Source organism: Scleropages formosus, chromosome 2 (assembly GCF_900964775.1).
Source record: "Scleropages formosus chromosome 2, fSclFor1.1, whole genome shotgun sequence".
Lineage (NCBI taxonomy): Eukaryota > Metazoa > Chordata > Actinopteri > Osteoglossiformes > Osteoglossidae > Scleropages > Scleropages formosus.
In genome coordinates, this window is record NC_041807.1 from 3137821 (window position 1) to 3158118 (window position 20298).

A 20298-nucleotide genomic window follows, 5' to 3' on the forward strand; every position below is an offset into this window, starting at 1 on the left:
TTGTAAGCTTTGCCACGCTGATAGAAAGCGCATTGTTCAGGGAAACTGCACGACTGAAATGCGACTTGTGAAAACATGCTTCTATCGCAGAAAGTGGACGACACATAAGACGATAAGAAAAGACACCGAGTGAAGACGGCGATCCTTTACATATGCAGCAGCAGAAACGAAACCAGCTGGATTCGGTTCGGGAGGCACGTGCACGCGCTCCTGAGCACTGTCCACACGCGGGTGCTGAGCGGTGGTGCTGAAAGGATAGCTCCATACACGAACACACAGACACAGACACACACACACGCACACACACGCGCACGCACGCGCGCGCGCACACGCACACTGGACCACCGCTTAGCTCTCCAACAGACTGTGCTTCAAAACACCTATGCATTCTACAACTTTTGCTGTACATAATTAGTATTTAAACTAAAAAAAACACACACACTGTAGAAATATACACGCAAGACAATGTTTTCAACAAGCAAGGGAGTCTAATTTCAGCAGAATCTCACTGAGAATAACATTAATACGGGCGAAAGAGGAGCGCGGGACCTGCCCCCAGTGTCCAAATGTAGTATGTACCCCTTCCAATATTTGTGTATAACTCCACTGTATTATTGCTAATATTTTTGGTCTTCGCTGACAAGTTGTTATGCCCTTGGACATCAATGTTTTAAATGCGGGTGGCTGCACTCATTTCGTTCCCGAAGGCACAGTGTACGTGATCAGCTTCCTCCAGGCAAGTCGAGGAACGTGGAAACAACTGAACAATAAACGTCTCAGGGTAGGACGTGCGCTGAATAATCGCTCCGACTGCAATAAACACGTCACGAGTGCCGTGGTGCGAAAACGAGGTCCGGCACGAGCTCGAGCTCGCGGTCTGCGCGAATTCAGACATCCGCGTCAGTCAGGTGGAAGGCTGTAAACCTGGGAGAGTTCCGTACATTTAGGTACGGCGCACTGACGATAAAGAACATGATAATTCACAAAAATCACCGGAGAACCTTTTGATTCATTGTTTCGTTACGTCCAAGGTGTCTCCGAAAGGGGACTGACAGAGGTTGCACGTGCGGGGAAAGACGTTGCGAAACCGAACAGATAGAACAGCGAAGACCGACTGATTGCCAGTCTGCAGAATAATACACACGGTCCAGAGCTGTGCTGTTTCTTTTTCTTTTTTTTTCTTTTTTTTTTTTAGTGATAAATGTGTCGGCCACTTTCTCCAAGACAACTGTTATTATTAAATCACCTGCCTTGCAGCGATTTATCCATTTATTCAGATGGCTATTCATACTGATTCAAGTCGGGGTAACTGCTTTGATCAAGGGTAGCGCTTCAGGAGTGGGATTCGAACCTGTATCCTTCAGAGTGCAAAACAAGAAGTCTAAGTAGTACAGAGTAAGAGCAGCTGTTGAAAGGCTGATCATAAGCACCGGTACCCTTGGCAGTGACCCACGACCGCTTCACAGACTGTCATGACGGAAGCAGTTCAGGGCGCAGCTCCCTCGAAGCTTTTATGAATACATCGGCTAATTCTTATAATTCAATATCGGATTAATGAAATATGTTAATTGGGGCGCACTCATAGATAGCTGATTAAAAGTTTCTTGGCCCGAAGCAACATTACAATTGCTCGAACGAGATGATGATGATGATCAGCAGGCTGCAGCTCGTCCCCAAACGAAGCCTTTCCAAACCGTGACCTTTTACTCGCTCCAGGGCATGTCATAAAAGCCATAAATAAATTAGAGGGAAATTACGTGTCCTCAGAAGAAACCAGCCACGCAAAGGTTTACCTTTAATTTATGCTTGTTTCTGCACATAGTCCATAATCTGGGTTTTTAAATCAATATTCCGTTCATTAAATTCAAGTTCAAACAAGTGAAAACAGCACGTTTGAAAGAGGACTCGTGGGAGCGGCGCGCAACTGTTCGGGCTCGTCCGCTCCACTCGCGAACACATCTCGCGTGTTCTTATCAAAGTCCATGTAACTCACGAGAAGCACTCTTTCAAAAAGAGCTCTTCATAATCGCAGCGTCAGCTGTTTTATTTGATTGAAATTAACCCTTCTGTACCCGGTGTCCTCTCACAGTCCTATGACATATGTCGGGGGGATAAGTGACTGAACTGTTCAGAGTGTGTGTAGGGGTTGGTGAATGTGTGTGTGTGTGTGTGTGTGTGTGTGTGTGTGTGATTACAATGCCTGCCAGATGTACCTGCTTCATTTCCAGGAAGGGCTCCGGACCACTGCGACCCTACATTAGGCCAAGCGGTCAGGCAAGGATGAATGAAGGATGGATGAAGCCACCTGTAGCCTAAGGATGGTGACAGTAAGTTTGTGAGACTGGAGGAAAAAGGAGCAGTACCATGTATGCTGCTGAGTGTAACAATGGCATTTACATTTATTCATTTATTATTCACACACACACACACACACACACACACACTGTCTGAAACGGCTTGTCCCAAGCAGGGTCGTGGCAAACCAGAGCCTTACCCGGTAACACAGGGTGCAAGGCTGGAGCGAGGGGGGACGCACCCAGGACAGGACACCAGTCCATCGCAAGGCACCCTAAGCAGGACTCGAACCCCAGACCCTCCAGAAAACAGGACCCAGTCAAGCCTGGTGTGCCACTGCGCCCCCCCATTTATTAATTTATTATTCATTATTTATTAAAGGGGCGCGGTAGCGCAGTGGGTTGGGCCGCAGTCCTGCTCTCCGGTGGGTCTGGGGTTCGAGTCCCGCTTGGGGTGCCTTGTGGCGGACAGGCATCCCGGCCTTACGCCCTGTGTTACCGGGTAGGCTCCGGTTCCCCGTGACCCTGTATGGGACAAGCGGTTCTGAAGGTGTGTGTGTGTGTGTGTGTGTGTGTGTGTGTGTGTGTGTGTGTGTGTGTGTGTGTATTTGTATTTATTAAAGCTGACAGTTTTGCCAAGGCGACTTACAGGTATGGCGCCGGACACACCACACTGAACTTCCTACAATCGTTCTATCGCTCAACTAAACAGCCGAGCAGTGTAACACACTCACTCACACAGTCGCACACTAATGTGAGCTAAGAGTCAGCAGTTCATGCCAAACACATAAATGTGGACTGGGGGGGGGCTTCGGGGGCCACACAAACATGGGGTGAAGATGCAGACTCCACACAGACTCAGCAGGATTTGAAACCACGTCAGAATGCTGTGTAGAAAGTACAAACGCAGTGTAAAACCCATACTTAGCAAAGTTATCATTATTGGGATTATATTTACTTATCTAGCAGATGCTTTTCTCCAAAGTGGCTTCCAACAAGCAGGGGGGCACAGTGGCACAGCAGGTTTGGCCAGGTCCTGCTCTCCCATGGGCGTGGGGCTCGAGTCCCACTTGGGGTGCCTTGTAACAGACTGGCATGCCATCCTGGGTGTGTACCTTCCACCTCCAGGATCCTTGGGACAAGCGATTTCAGAAAATGTGTGTGTGAGTGACTTCTAATGAACTGTAGTGTTTTCAGCCCACACACCTTATTCACCAAGGTGACTTACACTGCAAGATACATTACTTACAATGGGTAATACATACATCAGTGGAACACACACTCACTGTCACTCACACACTATGGGTGAACCTGAAGCTGCATGTCTTTGGACTGTGGGAGGAAACCAGAGCACCCCGAGAAAACCCACACAGACTGAGTGGGGATTGAACCCACATCCTCTCATACCACCCAGGCACTGTAAGACAGCAGCACTACTCACTGTCCCACGGTGTCACCAGATGAAACAGACAGTAGCCAAGTACCGAATGTTAGCAAATACTGCGGCGTTTCGGGCTGTTACCCTAATGATCTGAAGGTTCTCGGATCGAATCCCACTCCTGCAATAGGACTGTTTATCGAGGTGCTCATACTAAAGCGATGTGTCAAGCATTACACGTGTATAAGTTGATTAAAAAAAAAACCTTAAAGTTGATTATTTAGCCCTGTAAGTCGCCTTTGACAAAGAAGTAAAAATAAGTATTATACAAGAATAATACACGTACTGTATTATTAGACACAGGGAAGGACGCGCAGTGCGACATTCCGGCCCCCAGGTGTCGCTCTCCCCTCGGTGCCTCCGCCGTCTCTTCCTCCCTCAGCCCCCTGTCCCGGCGGTTGAAAGGGCGCAGTTATGGCGGCCACCGCGGTGGAGGATGACTTAGACAACCAGGACTACTATTCCCTGCTCAATGTGCGGAGGGAGGTAAGACACTGCGGCGAACTGGGGCGCCTTGTTCGTTCGTGCGCAACAGATTTATCGATACCTGTGTCGCGTCCCCAGGTGCAGTGTGACACACAGAGTCAGTGAGGGATTCATTCTGAGGCGATGATGGGGGACCCAGCCGGCGGTGGTGGCGGGTCGGGGACACGGCCGGTATCCGGCAGTGAAGCGCGCGGGTGCCAGTGACGCGCGCTCGCTCGCGCGCGCATCCTCCCCGCTCCCATGTCCTCCACTATATCATTGACCTGGAGTCGGGGTCGCGCGCCGTTCGTTCGCGGTCAAACCGCCGGCGTCTCGCGAGCATCCACAGCGACGCGAGACGAGAATGTCGAGCTCCGAAATTTCTTACGCTTTTCTCTTAGCCCTCGAGCTTGTGTAGTTGTTATTTACTCTAACTTGTCATTTTGCCAAAGCGGCTGACAGTTTTAAAATAAATCATTTATTAAATGCAACACTTTGATTGTGGACCTTTTATTTCGGCGCCTTGTCCCACCTGCGCGCGACAAAACTGTATGACACGAAGTGAGCCTGAGGCGACCGGCGCGCGACCGACCGTCAGTTCCCACAGTGACACTCAGTTCCTCCAAAAACACACAGATTCGGTGCTTCTTTCCAAACCAAACCTCTAAACTCACATGAACTCCAAACTAAAAGCGAATGAGAAGAACAGTCTGTGTACAGTAAATGTTAACAGCACAGTGAAACATCCTTCCAGTGAACTTTTTACTGTTACAAGCCAAGGCCCAAGTGTTTTCTCAAATAAGGTCAATTATTAAAATTAATTTTCATTTTATTTTGTATGCAGCTTCACAGTACAGTTTAGTTTTGTAGTGTTACACATTAGGCTTAGTCAAATATCAATATTTTTGAAAATTGACTGAAATTATGTTGTTATAGCTACTATACAGCCTGCAGTCTTCCAGCACAATACCTTTGCAGCCCAGGTTTACAGTTTTATTCAGTAGTTGGACTGTTACATTTTGGTCTTGTTTTTGTTCATAGGTTGGTATTTCAGCATCATATAATAATAACAAGAATGTGTTATTCTGGACAGCTGTTTTAGGAGCTGTGTGTTTTTATGGGGCAGCATGGTGGTGCAGCAGGTAGATCTTGGGCTGTGGGTTCCAGTCTACATCAGTAGGTGTGGAGTTTACATGTTCTCCCTGTTTTGTGTTTTTATGACATGTCTTCTTCCTGCACTCTAAAGATCTGAGTTTCAGGTGAAGTGGGAGCGTAGCGGTTAGAGCTGCTGCCTTTGGATCCAGAGGTTGCAGGTTTGATCCCCACCTACAGCTGTAATAGCCTTGAGCAACGTGCTTACCCTGAATTGCTAAAATTACCCCGCTGTATAAAAGGGTGAATAATTGTAGGTTGATTAACAACGTAAGTCATTTTGGAGAAAAGTATCAGCTAAATTAATAAATGTGATGGGCGGGTGGATGGGGTGTACTGTATGTGCTTCATCGAATCCCTCGATACCGTCCAAGGCCTCAAAAGGAAGCTGAGTGAATTCGCCCTTAGACACCTTCTCCTGTCTCGGGCTTGTGTGCAGGCCACGTCAGAGGAACTCAAGTCGTCGTACCGGCGCCTCTGTATGCTCTACCACCCGGACAAGCACAGGGACCCAGAGCTGAAGCGACAAGCGGAGCAGCTGTTCAACCTGGTGCACCAGGCATATGAAGGTCACCAAGCGCTGCGCCACGTCATGTTGTCAACTCTTCGATATTGCTAGGACAAATAATGATCCTCCTCTTTTTCATGTCATTTTGTTTTTATTTGCAAGCTCTTTCCAGGTTTCATACATATAAGTGATGTAATGATTGTGGACGTGGACTTTGTAACTTGAAGGTTGCTGGTTGAAGTCTCAGGAGGAGCAGCCTGCCATCATGTCATTGATCTTGTTTTAGTAACAATGTCAGAATGTATAAACTGTTCTATGTTGCTTGTGATGAACATATGGTTTAAACAACTAAATCACAACGCGTTTACAAAGTTAAGTTTCTGAATTGCATGTTTTAGTAAGATGTACAGAAAGTTCATGGTCCAAATGATCATGAATTCTTCACCCTCATTCCTTTAGTTAGTCTCTAGTTTTTTTTTAACATCTTTTCCATTAAAACAGTTCCCTAATAAGGAAGAACAATTTTTCTGTGTTTAAAGTTTGCAGAAGAAAGATTGTCAGGCATATTTCATTATGTTTTATTTTCTATGTGATATACAGTGTTAACATTTCTTTCCAAATGTTGTTATTATTATTACTTATACAGGTGTTTAAAAGTATTCTGCAAAGCGTTTAAAAATAAGTCTATATTTTTCTTGGGGTCTGTCTCCATGCAGTTCTCAGTGATCCGCAGTCCAGAGCCATATATGACATCTATGGAAAGAGAGGTCTGGAGGTGGAGGGATGGGAGGTGCGTTCAAACAAGAGAACAACAGAGAATCTTGTTCTGTCCATCATTATGGCTTGATATAACTTGTAAAGAACTACCATTTTAAAATAATTTAAAAATTATTTTCACTACATTCTGGGAATGTAGCGAAAATAAATTTTTCTGTTATATCCTAAGAACTGGAACCACTTCAGGGTTTCTCTGGAAACCTTTTGGAGATACTTGCTTCTTGCAGAGCACGGTATCCTCAACCCATAATAATCGGCTTGAAAGTGATGTGCCCCATAAGAGCTGACAAAGCAGTAACATGTCAGGTCGCCATAGCTGTTCATAAAGTACTGTGCAGGTCCATACTGAAACATGTGACATTAAATAAACCTTCACAATACGGAGTGATCAGTGCAGCTCTGATTCAGCTGTATCTGTGGTGTGATGTCAAGCAGAAAAAGTAGAAAAAATCCATCACATAAATAAATAGTTTTGTTGCTGAGTACAAATAATTTGAACTCTGAATGGATATACTCAGGGGATAAGGGATGAATGTTTTTTTGCATTGCTGTTGCTTTCAATAAAAAGGAAGGCGTTATGATTATGTTTTCCTAGTGGAGCTGTCTTTGTGTGCCCCCAGGTGGTGGAGCGTAAGAGGACACCAGCAGAGATCCGTGAAGAGTTTGTGCGTCTGCAGAGAGAGCGTGATGAGAGGAGGCTTCAGCAGAGGACTAACCCTAAGGTGCTAAGCTTACCCGAACCCGATCCAGGGCTCTCCAGACTCCACCTGCAGTCCAGTTCCCTCCCTCCTGCTTCATAGTCTCACCCAGAGTCTACAAGCATCCTACATCTCTAACAGTCTCATATGTCCTCCGACATCGAGAAGGTAACTGTTTTACCCATATGTGTCATTTTGCTCAGGGGACAATAAGTGTGGGAGTGGATGCGACCGACCTCTTTGACCGCTATGAAGAAGATTTCGAAGATGCATCTAGCGGAGGCTTTCCACAGGTTGAGATCAACAAGATGCACATATCACAGTCCATAGAGGTATGTGGTGAATCAACCCAAGATGATGCTCACCGAGTATTTCTTGCCCTACCTACCCTTGTTTTGTGCGTTGGGTTGCAATTGTCCCGTCCAGCCTCTTTGGAAGTCTTTTACTAATCATCTTAACTTGCTTAACGTTAACTTGAAAGGACCATCATACGTATGGCATCCAGGGTTGTTTAGTGTCACTATGCAACAGCTCTGCTCACTGCTTCAGCACGGTTATGGAATTTGGTTACTTTTAATTTGTATTTTAGACTCTCTTTATTCCTGTAGCAATCATAGTGATCTGGTTCTAGAGATTTGTTGATAAGGCACCCAAAGGATGTGGCCTTAGACTTCTGGTGCTGGTATCATGAAGGGACATGTCCATAGAAAGCATGCTGCAAAGCTGAGAGACACTGACGGTGTGCCACTCTTTCTAAGGCTCCACTGACCGCGAAGGACACGGCTGTGCTCTCGGGCTCCCTCTCCACACACAACGGCAGTGGGGGCGGCAGCATTAGCCTGGTGCTGCGAAGAGTCACCTCTATCAAGGGATGGGGGGAGGTGAGGAAAATGTGCTCCTGAGAACGTGGTGTGCTTACTTTTACGTTGACTTCTATTTATTTAGCAGATGCTTTTCTCCAAAATGACACACCACTCAGCAAACAAAAGTGCTTTTCAGCAACAGATAGATTGAGATACGAGATTCTCAAAGCACAGTCAGTTCTGTGATGTCACTATTTAAACCAGGGTACCTTTCACAAGAAGGTGCACATAGATTTGGTAAAGGCTTTTTTTTCTTTGTTTACATTTTTAACGGATAATGTAGTCCAAGTTTATGTAGTAGCTGGGAGATCAGGAGGGAAGTGAGTATGAACGTGTTTTGAGACCGTTCTTGATTGTAGAGAGCGGATCAGAAGGTTTAAGGGACATAATTCTGATTATGGACCTTCTTATGTGTGGAACCACCAAGTACCCTTGGGAACCAGCGTTGCTGAGGTGTACTGAGTGACCGGGCCCTCTTGGTATCAGGGTGCAGATCCATTGATGGTCTTCTAGGCCGCGAACAGAGTCTTGAAATTGACAGCCAGTGGAGAGAGACGATTAGGGGAGAACGTGGGAACACTTTGGTGGGTCAGACACGACTCGTGAAGTTCCATTCTGGATCATCTAGAGGGGCTTGATGGTCAAGATCGGATCACACGCATCCGACCGTCACATCCTAAACATTTTGATCGGCTCAAACGTCTATCTCCGGTGTCGCTAAAACGTCAAGAGAGAAATTTCCAAAGATAATAAATGTTTTAACATAAGCACTCAAATATAAAATATTGAAAGTTTGTGTTGCTGGTGTATAATGAAATAAGCTTACTTGTGTTCCTGCCCTGCTATACTTTGTGTGTGAGTGAGATTACTTCGGCATACTCTAACTCGGGGGGTCGGCTGGCTGTACACAGGTGGAGTTTGGCGCTGGAGACATGCAGGGGCCCCTCTTTGGAATGAAAGTGTTCCGCAACCTGACGCCACGCTGGTGAGTCGGGGGTCGGGGTGGGGTGTACATAGGGAGGTAGAGGGGCTGCTCGACGCTCTCAGATGTTCAATCTGCTTTGGAGTCATCGCATCTTCAGTCTTGTCATTATTAAGCATTATGAGGAGTGTGGCTCGTTCATATCGAACATGCCCATGTCACTCTTATCAGGTTTCGGTGGTAGAACTTATTCAAGTACATAATTTTCCTTGAATAATTAGCCTGCTACTTTCAGAAACACTTGGTATTCAGTTTTGCGTTTAAAGAAATGTTTTTGAATGAGTTTTGCCGAGGAACACATTTTTCATCCTGAAAACCTCACGTTTTATGTAGCTTGTGTGTAAACTTGTAGCTAAAATTGGTTAATTTTTCTTAAATTTACATTTATTTATTTAGCAGACACTTTTCTCCAAAGCGACGTACAATGTAGTGTTATCAATCCACACACCTTATTCACCAAGATGACTTACACTGCTAGATACACTACTTACACTGGGTCACTCATCCATACATCAGTGGACCACACACACACACACTCTGGGGGAACCTGAAGAGCATGTCTTTGGATTGTGAGAAGAAACCAGAGCACCCAGAGGAAACCCACGCAGACACGGAGCGAACATGCAAACTCCACATCCTCTCGCACCACCCAGGTGCCGTGAGACAGCAGCGCCACTCACTGTGCCACCACGCCGCCTGGGACAACAATTTTATTGTTTTTACATTTTTGCTGTTTTTGGTATTTTTACAACATTAAGAGCTGGCTCATTCCTGTAATGTGCAGCGCTCTCCGCATCAACTCCCATCGTCATTGTGAGGATTATCTCAGTTGGTGCACTGGGCTGCACATGACCAGTACCATAGTACATGGCAGTAGTTTATGGGCTGTGATCTGCTCTTGTTTGTCCAAGTCTGGCCCAGTGCAGCCTGTGGGCAGGGCACCTCAGAGGTTGTCTCTGCATGTAGTTCATGCTGGTACTGCTGGTGTTTCGGGGTGGGAGGTGATAGTAGCTACAGCACTCCTGTCTGGGAGAAATACCTGTCCTCAGACGTGAGCAGGATGCTGCTTTTTCCTATATGTGGCACACATTTTATACCAGGACATGCTCACAAAATAAGTATTGTTCAGAGCTAAAGTATTATTTTCACATGCGCATGTAAGGAAGCATCAAGCACTGGTGACCTTGCCGTGTTGTTCAGTTTGGTCTGTCTCTCTTTGTCGGTCGGTGGGTCGGTGCACCGGGCAGTTTCGCATCAGCGCAGTGTGGTGTGCAGTTCTCATCCCGCGGTGTGCGCCCCAGTGTCACTACCCTGTTTGCACGCCACCTGGACAACAACACTGTGGGCTATCTGCAGTGGCGCTGGGGCACCCAGTCCTCCATGAACACCAGCATTGTCAGGGACACCAAGAGCAGCCACTTCACCTTCGCTCTGCAGGTGAGCACTGAGGGATAGGCTCAGTGTGTAGGGGATTAGGGTGGGACCACTAGGTCTGTGTTACAGTTAACTGGGACAAGATTTAAAATATCGGCCTCGGCACGGACAGAATGAGCAGTACAGTATACATGTGTAAATCTGTACAGAAATCTCACTTGATCACAGGTGTTGTGTGAGTACATTCCAGTTCTACTGGTGTTAACTCTCCTCATCCTTCTCGACATGGTCCACTCTGTTCTTAGCTGGGGGTCCTTCACTCCTTTGTCATGATGAGCTACCAGTACAAGTTCCAGGATGAGGATCAGACCAAGGTCAAGGGCACGGTGAAGTATGTGTCTCCAGCATGGTGGACGCGAACGTGCTTTTCGGCCCTGTGTGCCGGCCCTGGACTTCATGAATCTTGAGGTGGGTTTGTCTGGTGTTGGTGTGTCCTCTGTTGTGGCCACAGATCGGGCTTCTTCGGCACAGTGGTGGAGTATGGCGTAGAGAGGAAGATCAGCCAGCACAGCATCCTCGGGGCCACCGTCAGCATAGGGGTCCCGCAGGGGGTCTCCCTCAAGCTCAAGTAAGTTGTAGTGAATGAGCACACTTACAGATGCACAGCTGGCTGCTACATGTGGACACATAAGGATCCTGAGTGGACTTTTATTGGCAAAAAGGTGAAAACTTCAAACACAGCTTAGTACTTAAAATTATTCATTCAGCTGATGTTTTTCTCCAATGTGATTTACAGTGTTATGCTACTTACAAGTATTTACCCATTTATACAGCTGGGTACTTTTACTGGAGCAGTTTAGGGTAAGTACCTTGCTCAAGGGTACTAGAGCTGGCAGTGGGATTTGTACCTGCAACCTTTAGGCACAAATCTGCTCTGTGTGTTTACGTTATTTGTATGGAGAATAAGATGAAGTGAAAGTGAAAGCACGACTGTTTTCGTAATATAGTTTCTGCTACCGGCCCTCCTTTTTGTATTTGAATTATTTTATGTTGACATTTATTTTTCTAGCTGGATCCACTATGCTCAGGCATCTCATTAACTTAGATAAAATGCCTTATGGGTAAATATTTTCTTACTCCAGGCTGAATCGCGCTAGCCAGACGTACTTTTTCCCCATCCACCTGACCGACCAGCTCCTGCCCAGTGCTGTTTTCTACGCCACCGTGGGACCGCTTGTCTTCTACCTGGCTATCCAGCGACTCATCATCTGGCCGTACACGCGTGCACAGAAGGAGCAGTAAGAGAAGTGGTTCTCTTGTTTGTCTGGTACTCAACCTGAGTGCATGACACTGATTTACTGACTTTGCAAGGCTCTGTGGAAAATATCTGGGCATATGACATAGCCTCAGTGATTGTACTTCAGCTCTTCATGTTGCAGACCCTCTCTGTCGCACTCACAAACATTAGTCTCTTGTCCAAGTTAGGAACTTATGAACATTTTCCATTTTATTTATTTTCAATTGCATTTTTTCAGTGATCTGTTTTATAACATTTCTGTTTGTTGTGCAAAGGAAAGAACCCGTGTTTACATTGCTGGCGGTGAAATGTACCCATACAGAGCAGGAATGTAGGACAAACTTGACTCGACTTATTTCAACGTAGTTTGCAAATGTTGGTCATCAATAACACAAGGATGTGTTTATAGGATGAACTGGTCATGAGTTCGCACTGAGTAAGTTTTTGTGGAGACCATACATTTTTACACACACACATACACTGTCTGAAACCACTTGTCCCAAGTGGGGTCGCGGCAAACCAGAACCTAACCCGGCAACACAGGGCACAAGGCTGGAGGGGAAGGGGACACACCCAGGACGGGATGCCAGTCCATCACAAGGCACCCCAAGCAGGACTCCAATCCCAGACCCGCTAGAGAGTGGGACCCGGCCAAACCCGCTGTGCCACCGCCTCCCCGCTAAATTAGTTTTAATGTTGTTCAAGATGAATGAACAATTATTTTCGTGACACTTTTGTCCAAGGCACCATGCAGTATTGGGTTTGAATACAGAGTTTCTTGTACAGTTATCTGTTTATCCATCTAGATAATTTATACTAGAGTAATTCAGCATAAGTGCGCCGCTAAGGGGAGAACTCAGGTTATTCAGAGTTCACTCCATCTTCTTGGGGATTTGAATTCGGGTTCTTCCGTTTGGAACTCGTCTAACCATTATACTGCCAAGTGAAGGGAGTCTTTTTATTTACCAAAGGTATACCCAAGACTTTCACAGAACCTAACCCGTAAATAAATCGAGGGATGTCAGTATTATCAAGCTTTCGTTGATGGTGTTTTACCCCTTAAATTGATTTTGGATTTACATTCAAATCAAATTACAAACGTTTCGTCATAATTGTGCTCCTAAGATGAGGAACCGGGGTATTCCTCTTAACGACTCAAAAAGAGCTCAGATTTTATAGATCTATAAATACATGGGGAAAATAGGCATAGAAGTATTTACTAAACTGAGTTCACCACAGTCTATATGTGTCTTGTCTGAAGTGACACTGGGTAATGTACCAATAGTGTCATAGAGTATTTTCATTATGACAGTGTTCATATGATTAATTTGGTGGTCGGTACAATGTGCAAACCCCCTGCTGTCCAATCCTACACCCCCAGAGACCTGGAGAAGCAGAGAGAGAGTGCAGCCTTGGACATCAACAGGAAGAAGCAAGAGGCCGAGTCTGCTGTAAGTTCACCTGTGTAACAGGAATTTCCACAGCATGGGAGATTAATGCAGCCTCAGCTCTGATTGATTATGTTATGAAAGTAGGAGAGGAAGCTGGGCTTTTCCATGTCTATCCAAGCTGTCCATCAGCATGATGGATGTGCTTTTTTTTTTTTTTTTTTTTTTTTTTTTTTGTGGAAGCAATGTGCTGATGTTACTGCCCGTTCTTCTCTGCAGATTCTGCTGATGCAGGAGTCCGTGCGAAGGATCATTGAGGCCGAGGAGTCCAAGATGGGTAAGATGAGTTCAACAGAGCAGACAAAACCGATCAATAAGGGACGTGTTTGCTGTAAATTTTGTTTGACCTCCTTATTGATCCTGTCTTCATAGGCCTCATTATACTTAATGCGTGGTACGGCAAATTTGTGACCAATAACAGGCGACAGGAAAGGGCGAAAGTCATTGATGTCACCGTACCTCTCCAGTGTCTGGTGAAAGACTCAAAACTCATCCTCACGGAGGCCTCCAAGGTAAAGAACATGCTGCTCAGGACATGTACGGTACTGTTACCCTACATCGCAAATCTTTGTGTTTCTGTACGACTTGTATCCAGAGTAAATGTTATGTTGTTACTTATGTAGTTAGCACTGCCACCTCACAGTGCTTGAGCTGTTCGGGCATAGGTTCAAATCCAGCTCAGTCTGGGTCAGGTTTGCATGTTCTTTCCATGTCTACATGTGTGAATAGATGAGTGAATGTATGCGTTTGTTGCTACCCTGCGATGGACTGGCATCCCATCCAGTGTGTACCCCCCTTAGCCATGTTGCCAGTGGTTCATGGACAGGGTCCAGACCCCTGTGACCCTTATCATGAAAGCAGTAATTGAAAATGCTTGGATGGATGTAATACTTATTCATCGAAAAAAGTAGTTGTCTTCAGTGGTTTTTGTACGTTGTATAAAACTCGATGTTTTCCATTAAGCACTTAGAGAGCTCAGTAACTCCTTAGAGGTATTTCACTCTGTAACCATTTGACCACAGATCTGATACAGTGAACATCTGACATCCTCCTGTGGATGTGGAGTTAATAATGCAAACCTTAAACTGAAGAAGGTGCACAGTCCTCATGTTTTATTAAGGTGTTTTCTTCAAATTCCAAGCAGTGATGGTGGTGGTGTTTGTTTAGTGTGTTAGTTTGCACTGTAATTTATGTGCTAAACCCTACAAATTAAAATAATCTGAAATAAAACTTTCTATGGGGAAAAAAAAACCTTTGCCTCATTTGCATGGAAAGGGGGTTAACTGGTTTTAACTCTTTCGGTAGCCTTCTCAGCCAGCACAACTGCTGGATTTTTTCCAGATAGATGCAGCCTTGAGTGTTTTTGTGGTTGGAGTGGATGTTTTTTCCCCTTTGCGGGATTAGACTTAAAACTATATGCAGTATTGGTATAAACTTTAGGCAAAGTGTAAAGAATGTTGTGAAAGGTGTGGTTTTTTTGCTAAGCGATGTTTGACTGTTGTGCCACAGGTGGGCCTGCCAGGGTTTTACGACCCGTGTGTGGGTGAGGAGAAGAGCCTCAAGCTGCTCTACCAGTTCCGGGGGTTGATGCACCAAGTCCTGTCTGGAGACATGGAGCCTCTCCGCATACCCAAGCAATGTGAGTGCTAAACCTCCCTTCGTCTCATAACGTACACTTTCCCCTTGTTGGTATCTGTGTATCCCTCATCACTGCCTGTTACTGGGATCCCCCTGGCAGTAGAAAAAAATTCCACTTCTCTCAGTGAGGGCAAAACTGACGGATAGCTGACCGTACGTGCCCTTGGACAGAGAGCCTGGACACCCCTGCGATAACTTCCGAGGGAATTTGAACCAGCTGGGTGTTGGTTATACGCTGGTTATGCATTTACATTCACATTTATTAATTTAGCAGATGCTTTTCTACAAAGTGACATACATCTCATAGAAAATACAATGTGTGCATTAAATTAGCAGAAAGAGACATAGATGCAGACATGTGATTCTTAAGTGCAGTTTCTTTTTCCAGCATATGAACCAATGTGCATCACACAAGTAGTTGCATAAAACTTTATCCGAATATCCACGATTCCTGATCACCTTCCTAGTAGTAATTTTTTTTTTGAGATACATATAAACATTTATGTTACATTGCAGGAGTAGCTGCGTAAAGGATTGATCCGGGCATGATCTTAAAGTTACGGTGCATGAACATTTACACCTTACATGAACTTAAGACATCATGGGTGAAGTGAGTCTGGAAGAGGTGAGTTTTAAGACCCTTTTTAAATGTGGACAGAGCTGCAGCAGTTCCGAGTGTGAGGGGGAGGTCGTTTCACAACAACGGAGCCAGAACCGAGAACCTTTGTGTTTTACCTTTCATGCGTTGAGACCAACAAGCGGAAGAGTGTAGCGGTCTGGTTGGGGTGTAACGGATGACCAAGTTTTGTAGATAGCTGGGAGCAGTTCTATTGATGCATTTGTAGGCCATAACCAGGGTCTTGAATTTGATCCAGGCAGCTACAGGGAGCCAGTGCAGAGAGACAAGGAGGAGAGATACGTGCAAATGCTTTGGCAGGTCAGACAACTTGGGCAGCAGCATTCTGTATCATCTGTAGAGGTTTAATGGCAGTAGCGGGAAGGCTAGACAGGAGAGAGTTGCAGTAGTCCAGACGGGGTGTCACCATGGCCTGGACAAGTAGTTGGGCAGAGTCTGTTGTGAGGTAAGGATGGATCCTGCGGTTGTTATGCAGGATGTATCTGCAGGTCCAAGTTGTGGCTTCGATGTGCTGAGAGAAATACAGACTTGAGTCGATCATCACTCCCAGACTCTTAGCCTAGGTAGGCAAAATGAGTGAGTTGTCCAGTTTGATTGAGACATTGTGACAGGACGATAGGTCAGCTGTGAGGTGAAGAATCTCTGTTTTGGAGAGGTTGAGTTGGAGGTAGTGATCAGAAATCCATGCATAGATGCCCAACAGGCAGGCAGTGATGTGTGCGGAAATGTCTGATGCTCCAGGTGGAGAGGAGAGGAAGAGCTGGGTATCATCAGCGCAGCAGTGGTATTTGAATCCATGGGAGGCAATGACAGGGCTGAGGGAGGAGGTGTAGCTCGAGAATAGCAGAGGACCCAGTACCGAGCCCTGCGGGACACCAGTTGAGAGAGACAGAGTAGAAGAACAAGAGCTCCACCAGACCACTTGATAGGATCTGTCAGATAGGTACGAGTGCTGTTTCTTTGATCCCAAGCTGACCAAGAGAAGAGAGTATAATCTGGTACTTGACAGTGTTGAATGCTGCAGACAGGTCGAGGAGGAATTCATTGTCGTACGCTTTGTTGCTGGCAAAGATCAAGATTCGAGAGAAAATCATGGAAACCTTTCACCTTTTATAACTGCCTCCTTTCTTGCCACTTTACAGCACACAGGATCAGCACAGATGCCTAGGACCCCTTACCTATGGACCAATAGAGGGTCAGGACCCTAGAGGATCCTACACTTGAAAGACCTGAAGGCTGCTCACCACCTTTTTATTACATTTTATGTATTTCAGACACTATGTTGACTCTTGCAAGCACTTCACAAAACTTCCAGGAAATTCTACAGGATGTCTGCGCTTGTGTGTGTGTTTGTGTGTGTGTGTGTGTGTGTGTGTGTCAAAATCTCCAACACTTTGGTTTCATAGAACCAGATAAGACTTCCGTAAAAGCAGTACATGGTGTAAGTCCTATGGAAGTGCCAACTGTCTCCTGCAGTCCAGTTGCAGATATTGGAGTGGTGCCCCCTTGAACACGCCGCCCTGAACACTGTGGATGAGGTCCACACTGAACACTGTATGCCTAGATCAAGGCAGAATAGAGATCAGCAATGACAAAGATACAAAAATTCTGAACTTGTTGGAAAATTTTTTTATTGTTTTAGTCTGTTGCCAACAGTTAGTTCTGTAATGATACTGTGTTGAAAAAAAAAAAAAAGAAAAAAAGTTTGTGTTTCAGTCCGAGTAGATCCAAAGCAGCTGCTTGTGATGTTAACCAATTTTTGTTAATTCTGGGTTCCTTACTGAATCTTCATACCTGCTCCAGAGAAGATTTTCTACAACCTTCATCAAAACCAGAAACTCCTTACAGTGCGGACTCGTAATGCGGCATGAAAGTTTGGACGCCGCCGTCCGTGTTATATCGGGTCTACAGTGTATTTGTATACAAACAGTACTAGTGTTAGTGTTAGTTATATTAATACAGGGGTGTCCAGTGTGTGGTCCGAGGGCTGTATGCGGCCTACTGTTTCATGTAATGTGGCCCAAAAAAACATTTGCAAAGTTAATACGTACTGTATATATCTGAATTCTGTTTAGTGCCATGATAATGGTTATCATTAAACATACATTGCATCTTAGTAAAATACAATAAAATAATTTCTCAGTTTTCATAAATTTAACATTCTTGACTCTCACACCTGTGGCGTTTGGGTCATTTCACATTAATGATTGTGGCCTTTGGTCAAAAAGGTTGGACACCCTTGCATTTGGTATGTACAGTATAGGTGTACAACTGTATACTGAGCTCTTACAATGGCCATAAATAATGGAACTGCTGTGAGATTAAGTGTGTGCAGTATTTTATGAATCTACACTCCTGGAGCACATTGTGTTGGTATTTTGGGTGCGTTTGTCACCTTGCCTGAGAAAGGAACTGGAGGGGGCCACAAATCTTCCACTGTCATGGAATAGCCAAAGGGAAGTGTGTCTTAATGCAAGTGTTCAAATTCCTCAGTCCACCGATTTGTGTTTATGTGCTGCTACATGATGTAGATTTAAATTTTCAGGTTTTCATTGTCAGCCATGTTCGTTACGTGTGTCATTACGGCTTCCTAATGACAGTTTAGGATTATTTATGATGTATAGTCCATTAACCTGTAATTCCTCTTTCTTGGTGTTTGTCCCCAAGGACTTGAGGCTGTAGTGATTTATTTTTTCTTTAAACAATGGTCTAAAATTACTGTGAATGCCTGTTTTGAACTTGGGAGATTTAACTGAATTAAATGACCCAACAAACACCACTTTGTCCTCATAGGAAGGAATATATACAGTATTATAGCTAGACTCTGAGATCAGTTACAGATGTATGTGAAGTTGTGTTAGTCTGCATTCATCAGACCTAAATGTGATGGACCAACAGGACTTTCCCAAGCTTCCTTTTTTTACTGTCTTATTTTAAAAAGTAAGTAGACATTCAGAGATGTTTAATTTTTGTGGAACTGGAACTTTTCATTTGCAGTAAATCACTTCAAAAAAGAAACTGTGAAGTGTCCTTATGCTCATGTGGTAAATGTTCTCCCTACATTCTTGAAAAGATCATCTGCTCATCCTGACTTACTACTTAACATGGAAAAAACAGCAGAGTAAACTAAATAACTAAGTTGTAAAATAAACTGTATACCCTTTAAGTCAACAGTTTAAGTTGAAGACTAAATAATAGTTGGGATTCCACATGTACTTTTACTTTTTAAGTAAGTTAATAGATGTTTCAGATTTATGTGCTGTTTAGGGTCTATTCTTATGCATGAAGTGTTTGTACTGGGTGCAGCAAAATTAGTTACCAAGCTGAACCGTAGAAGAAAACATCTCATTGTGGCGTCATTAGTTTTCCTTTCAAAGACAACTGTTGAACCCTACTAATGCTTCTTGTATCTTGCTGTTCCTGTTTTCTTGCGCTCTCCTTAGATTGGATTTTTCTGCAGTCTCTAAAATCAAATGTTCCTTTTAACAATAATATCTACATATAGTGTAGTTAACGTGGATGTTGTTTCCATCCCTCCCCTCGTTTACACACACACTGGTTGAAATCGCCTGTCCCGAGCGGGGACGCGGTGAACCGGAGCCAAACCCGGCAACACAGGGCGTAAGGATGGGGCGCCAGTCCACCGCAAGGCACCCCAAGCAGGGCTTGAGCCCCAGACCCGCGAGAGAGTAGGGCCCGACGAAGCCCGCTGCGCCACCCCACCCGCCATTCCCCTCATTTACATTTGTTTATTTAGCAGATGCTTTTCAATTCAATTTATTTTTATAGAGAGCTCTTCTCACGCAGCAACACGGAGCGCTTTAAAACAGGCATAAGGCAAGAAAAACAAGTAAATCAGAACACAGAAACAAAGAAGACAGTTGACTACAGACTCTCATAATATAATACTTTTATAGAGCTATAAGTATGCCTACTGGCCATGGATGAAAAGAACAAAAACTCCCAACAGAAAATTGAGGGAGAAAAAACCTCTGGGGGTCCAAGGGCCAGTGGCTGCCCACCCCTCCTGGGCATTCTAGAATAAATAATTCTAAGCCAGTTTAATAAGTAAGTAACAGTGGGATTGATGCTGTGCGGTAGCTTCATTTCCCAGTTCAGCAAAGTGCATCTCGTCCATCATGGCAGTTGGTCATCATCTTCAGTCGGGTGCATCTGTGACTGCCGGCCAGCTTCCTCAGGTCTTATTATAGGGAGACAATGCTCAACAAGAAAAGAAGTAATTGGTAACTTAAACAAGTAAATTTAATATGCTTTGGCATAGAGGAGGGAAAAACAAGCACAGCCAGGTAGAATTACATTTCGAAATGGAATGCTTGAGCAAACATGTAAATCTTTAGTTTGGACTTGAAAACTGATACATACGGGGCATTTCTGACAGTAACTAGTAGACTGTTCCACAGTTTAGGTGCTTTATAACTAAAGGCACGACCTCCTACTGTGGTCTTATTGATCACAGGTACTTTAAGGTAACCTGCATCCAATGAATGAAGATATCGTCCTGGGATATAAGAATCAGTAATCTCACAAAGGTAAGGTGGAGCAATGCCATGTACTGCCTTATAGGTCAGAAGTAGGGTTTTATAAAGAACTCTAAGCTTAATCAGGAGCCAATACAGTGATTTCAGTACCGGTGTTATACGGGCCCACCCACAGTGCCGCCCACCACACACACACACACACACACACACACATTTCCAGAACCGCTT

The 20298-nt window shown here is 44.8% G+C and overlaps 1 protein-coding gene across 2 annotated transcripts; it reads left to right on the top strand.

The window, feature by feature from the left end:
* Nucleotides 1–4122: 4122 nt before the first annotated feature.
* On the top strand, nucleotides 4123–18549 carry dnajc11b (DnaJ (Hsp40) homolog, subfamily C, member 11b). 2 transcript variants are annotated; one of them, XM_018758520.2, is made up of 16 exons: nucleotides 4123–4218; nucleotides 5789–5918; nucleotides 6574–6647; nucleotides 7255–7356; nucleotides 7536–7664; nucleotides 8091–8213; nucleotides 9107–9180; nucleotides 10425–10614; nucleotides 10857–10942; nucleotides 11063–11179; nucleotides 11694–11849; nucleotides 13230–13299; nucleotides 13516–13573; nucleotides 13669–13808; nucleotides 14806–14935; nucleotides 16714–18549. In XM_018758520.2, exons 1-16 carry the CDS (start codon nucleotides 4147–4149, stop codon nucleotides 16737–16739), a joined length of 1677 nt encoding a protein of 558 aa, XP_018614036.1. In that variant the 5' UTR covers nucleotides 4123–4146; the 3' UTR covers nucleotides 16740–18549. The 2 variants fall into 2 exon arrangements, with proteins under 2 accessions (XP_018614036.1, XP_018614035.1); XM_018758519.2 differs by lacking the exon at nucleotides 4123–4218 and having other exon boundaries at nucleotides 5612–5918.
* The last annotated feature ends 1749 nt before the right edge of the window (nucleotides 18550–20298 follow it).

Excerpts from the sequence above, each read along its gene's own strand:
- dnajc11b (XM_018758519.2), top strand. The coding sequence starts at position 5,690 with ATGTGCTTCATCGAATCCCTCGATACCGTCCAAGGCCTCAAAAGGAAG. Across the intron at positions 9,181-10,424 it reads CGCAACCTGACGCCACGCTG|TTTCGCATCAGCGCAGTGTG; the intron begins GTGAGTCGGGGG and ends TGCACCGGGCAG. Across the intron at positions 14,936-16,713 it reads TCTCCGCATACCCAAGCAAT|CACACAGGATCAGCACAGAT; the intron begins GTGAGTGCTAAA and ends GCCACTTTACAG.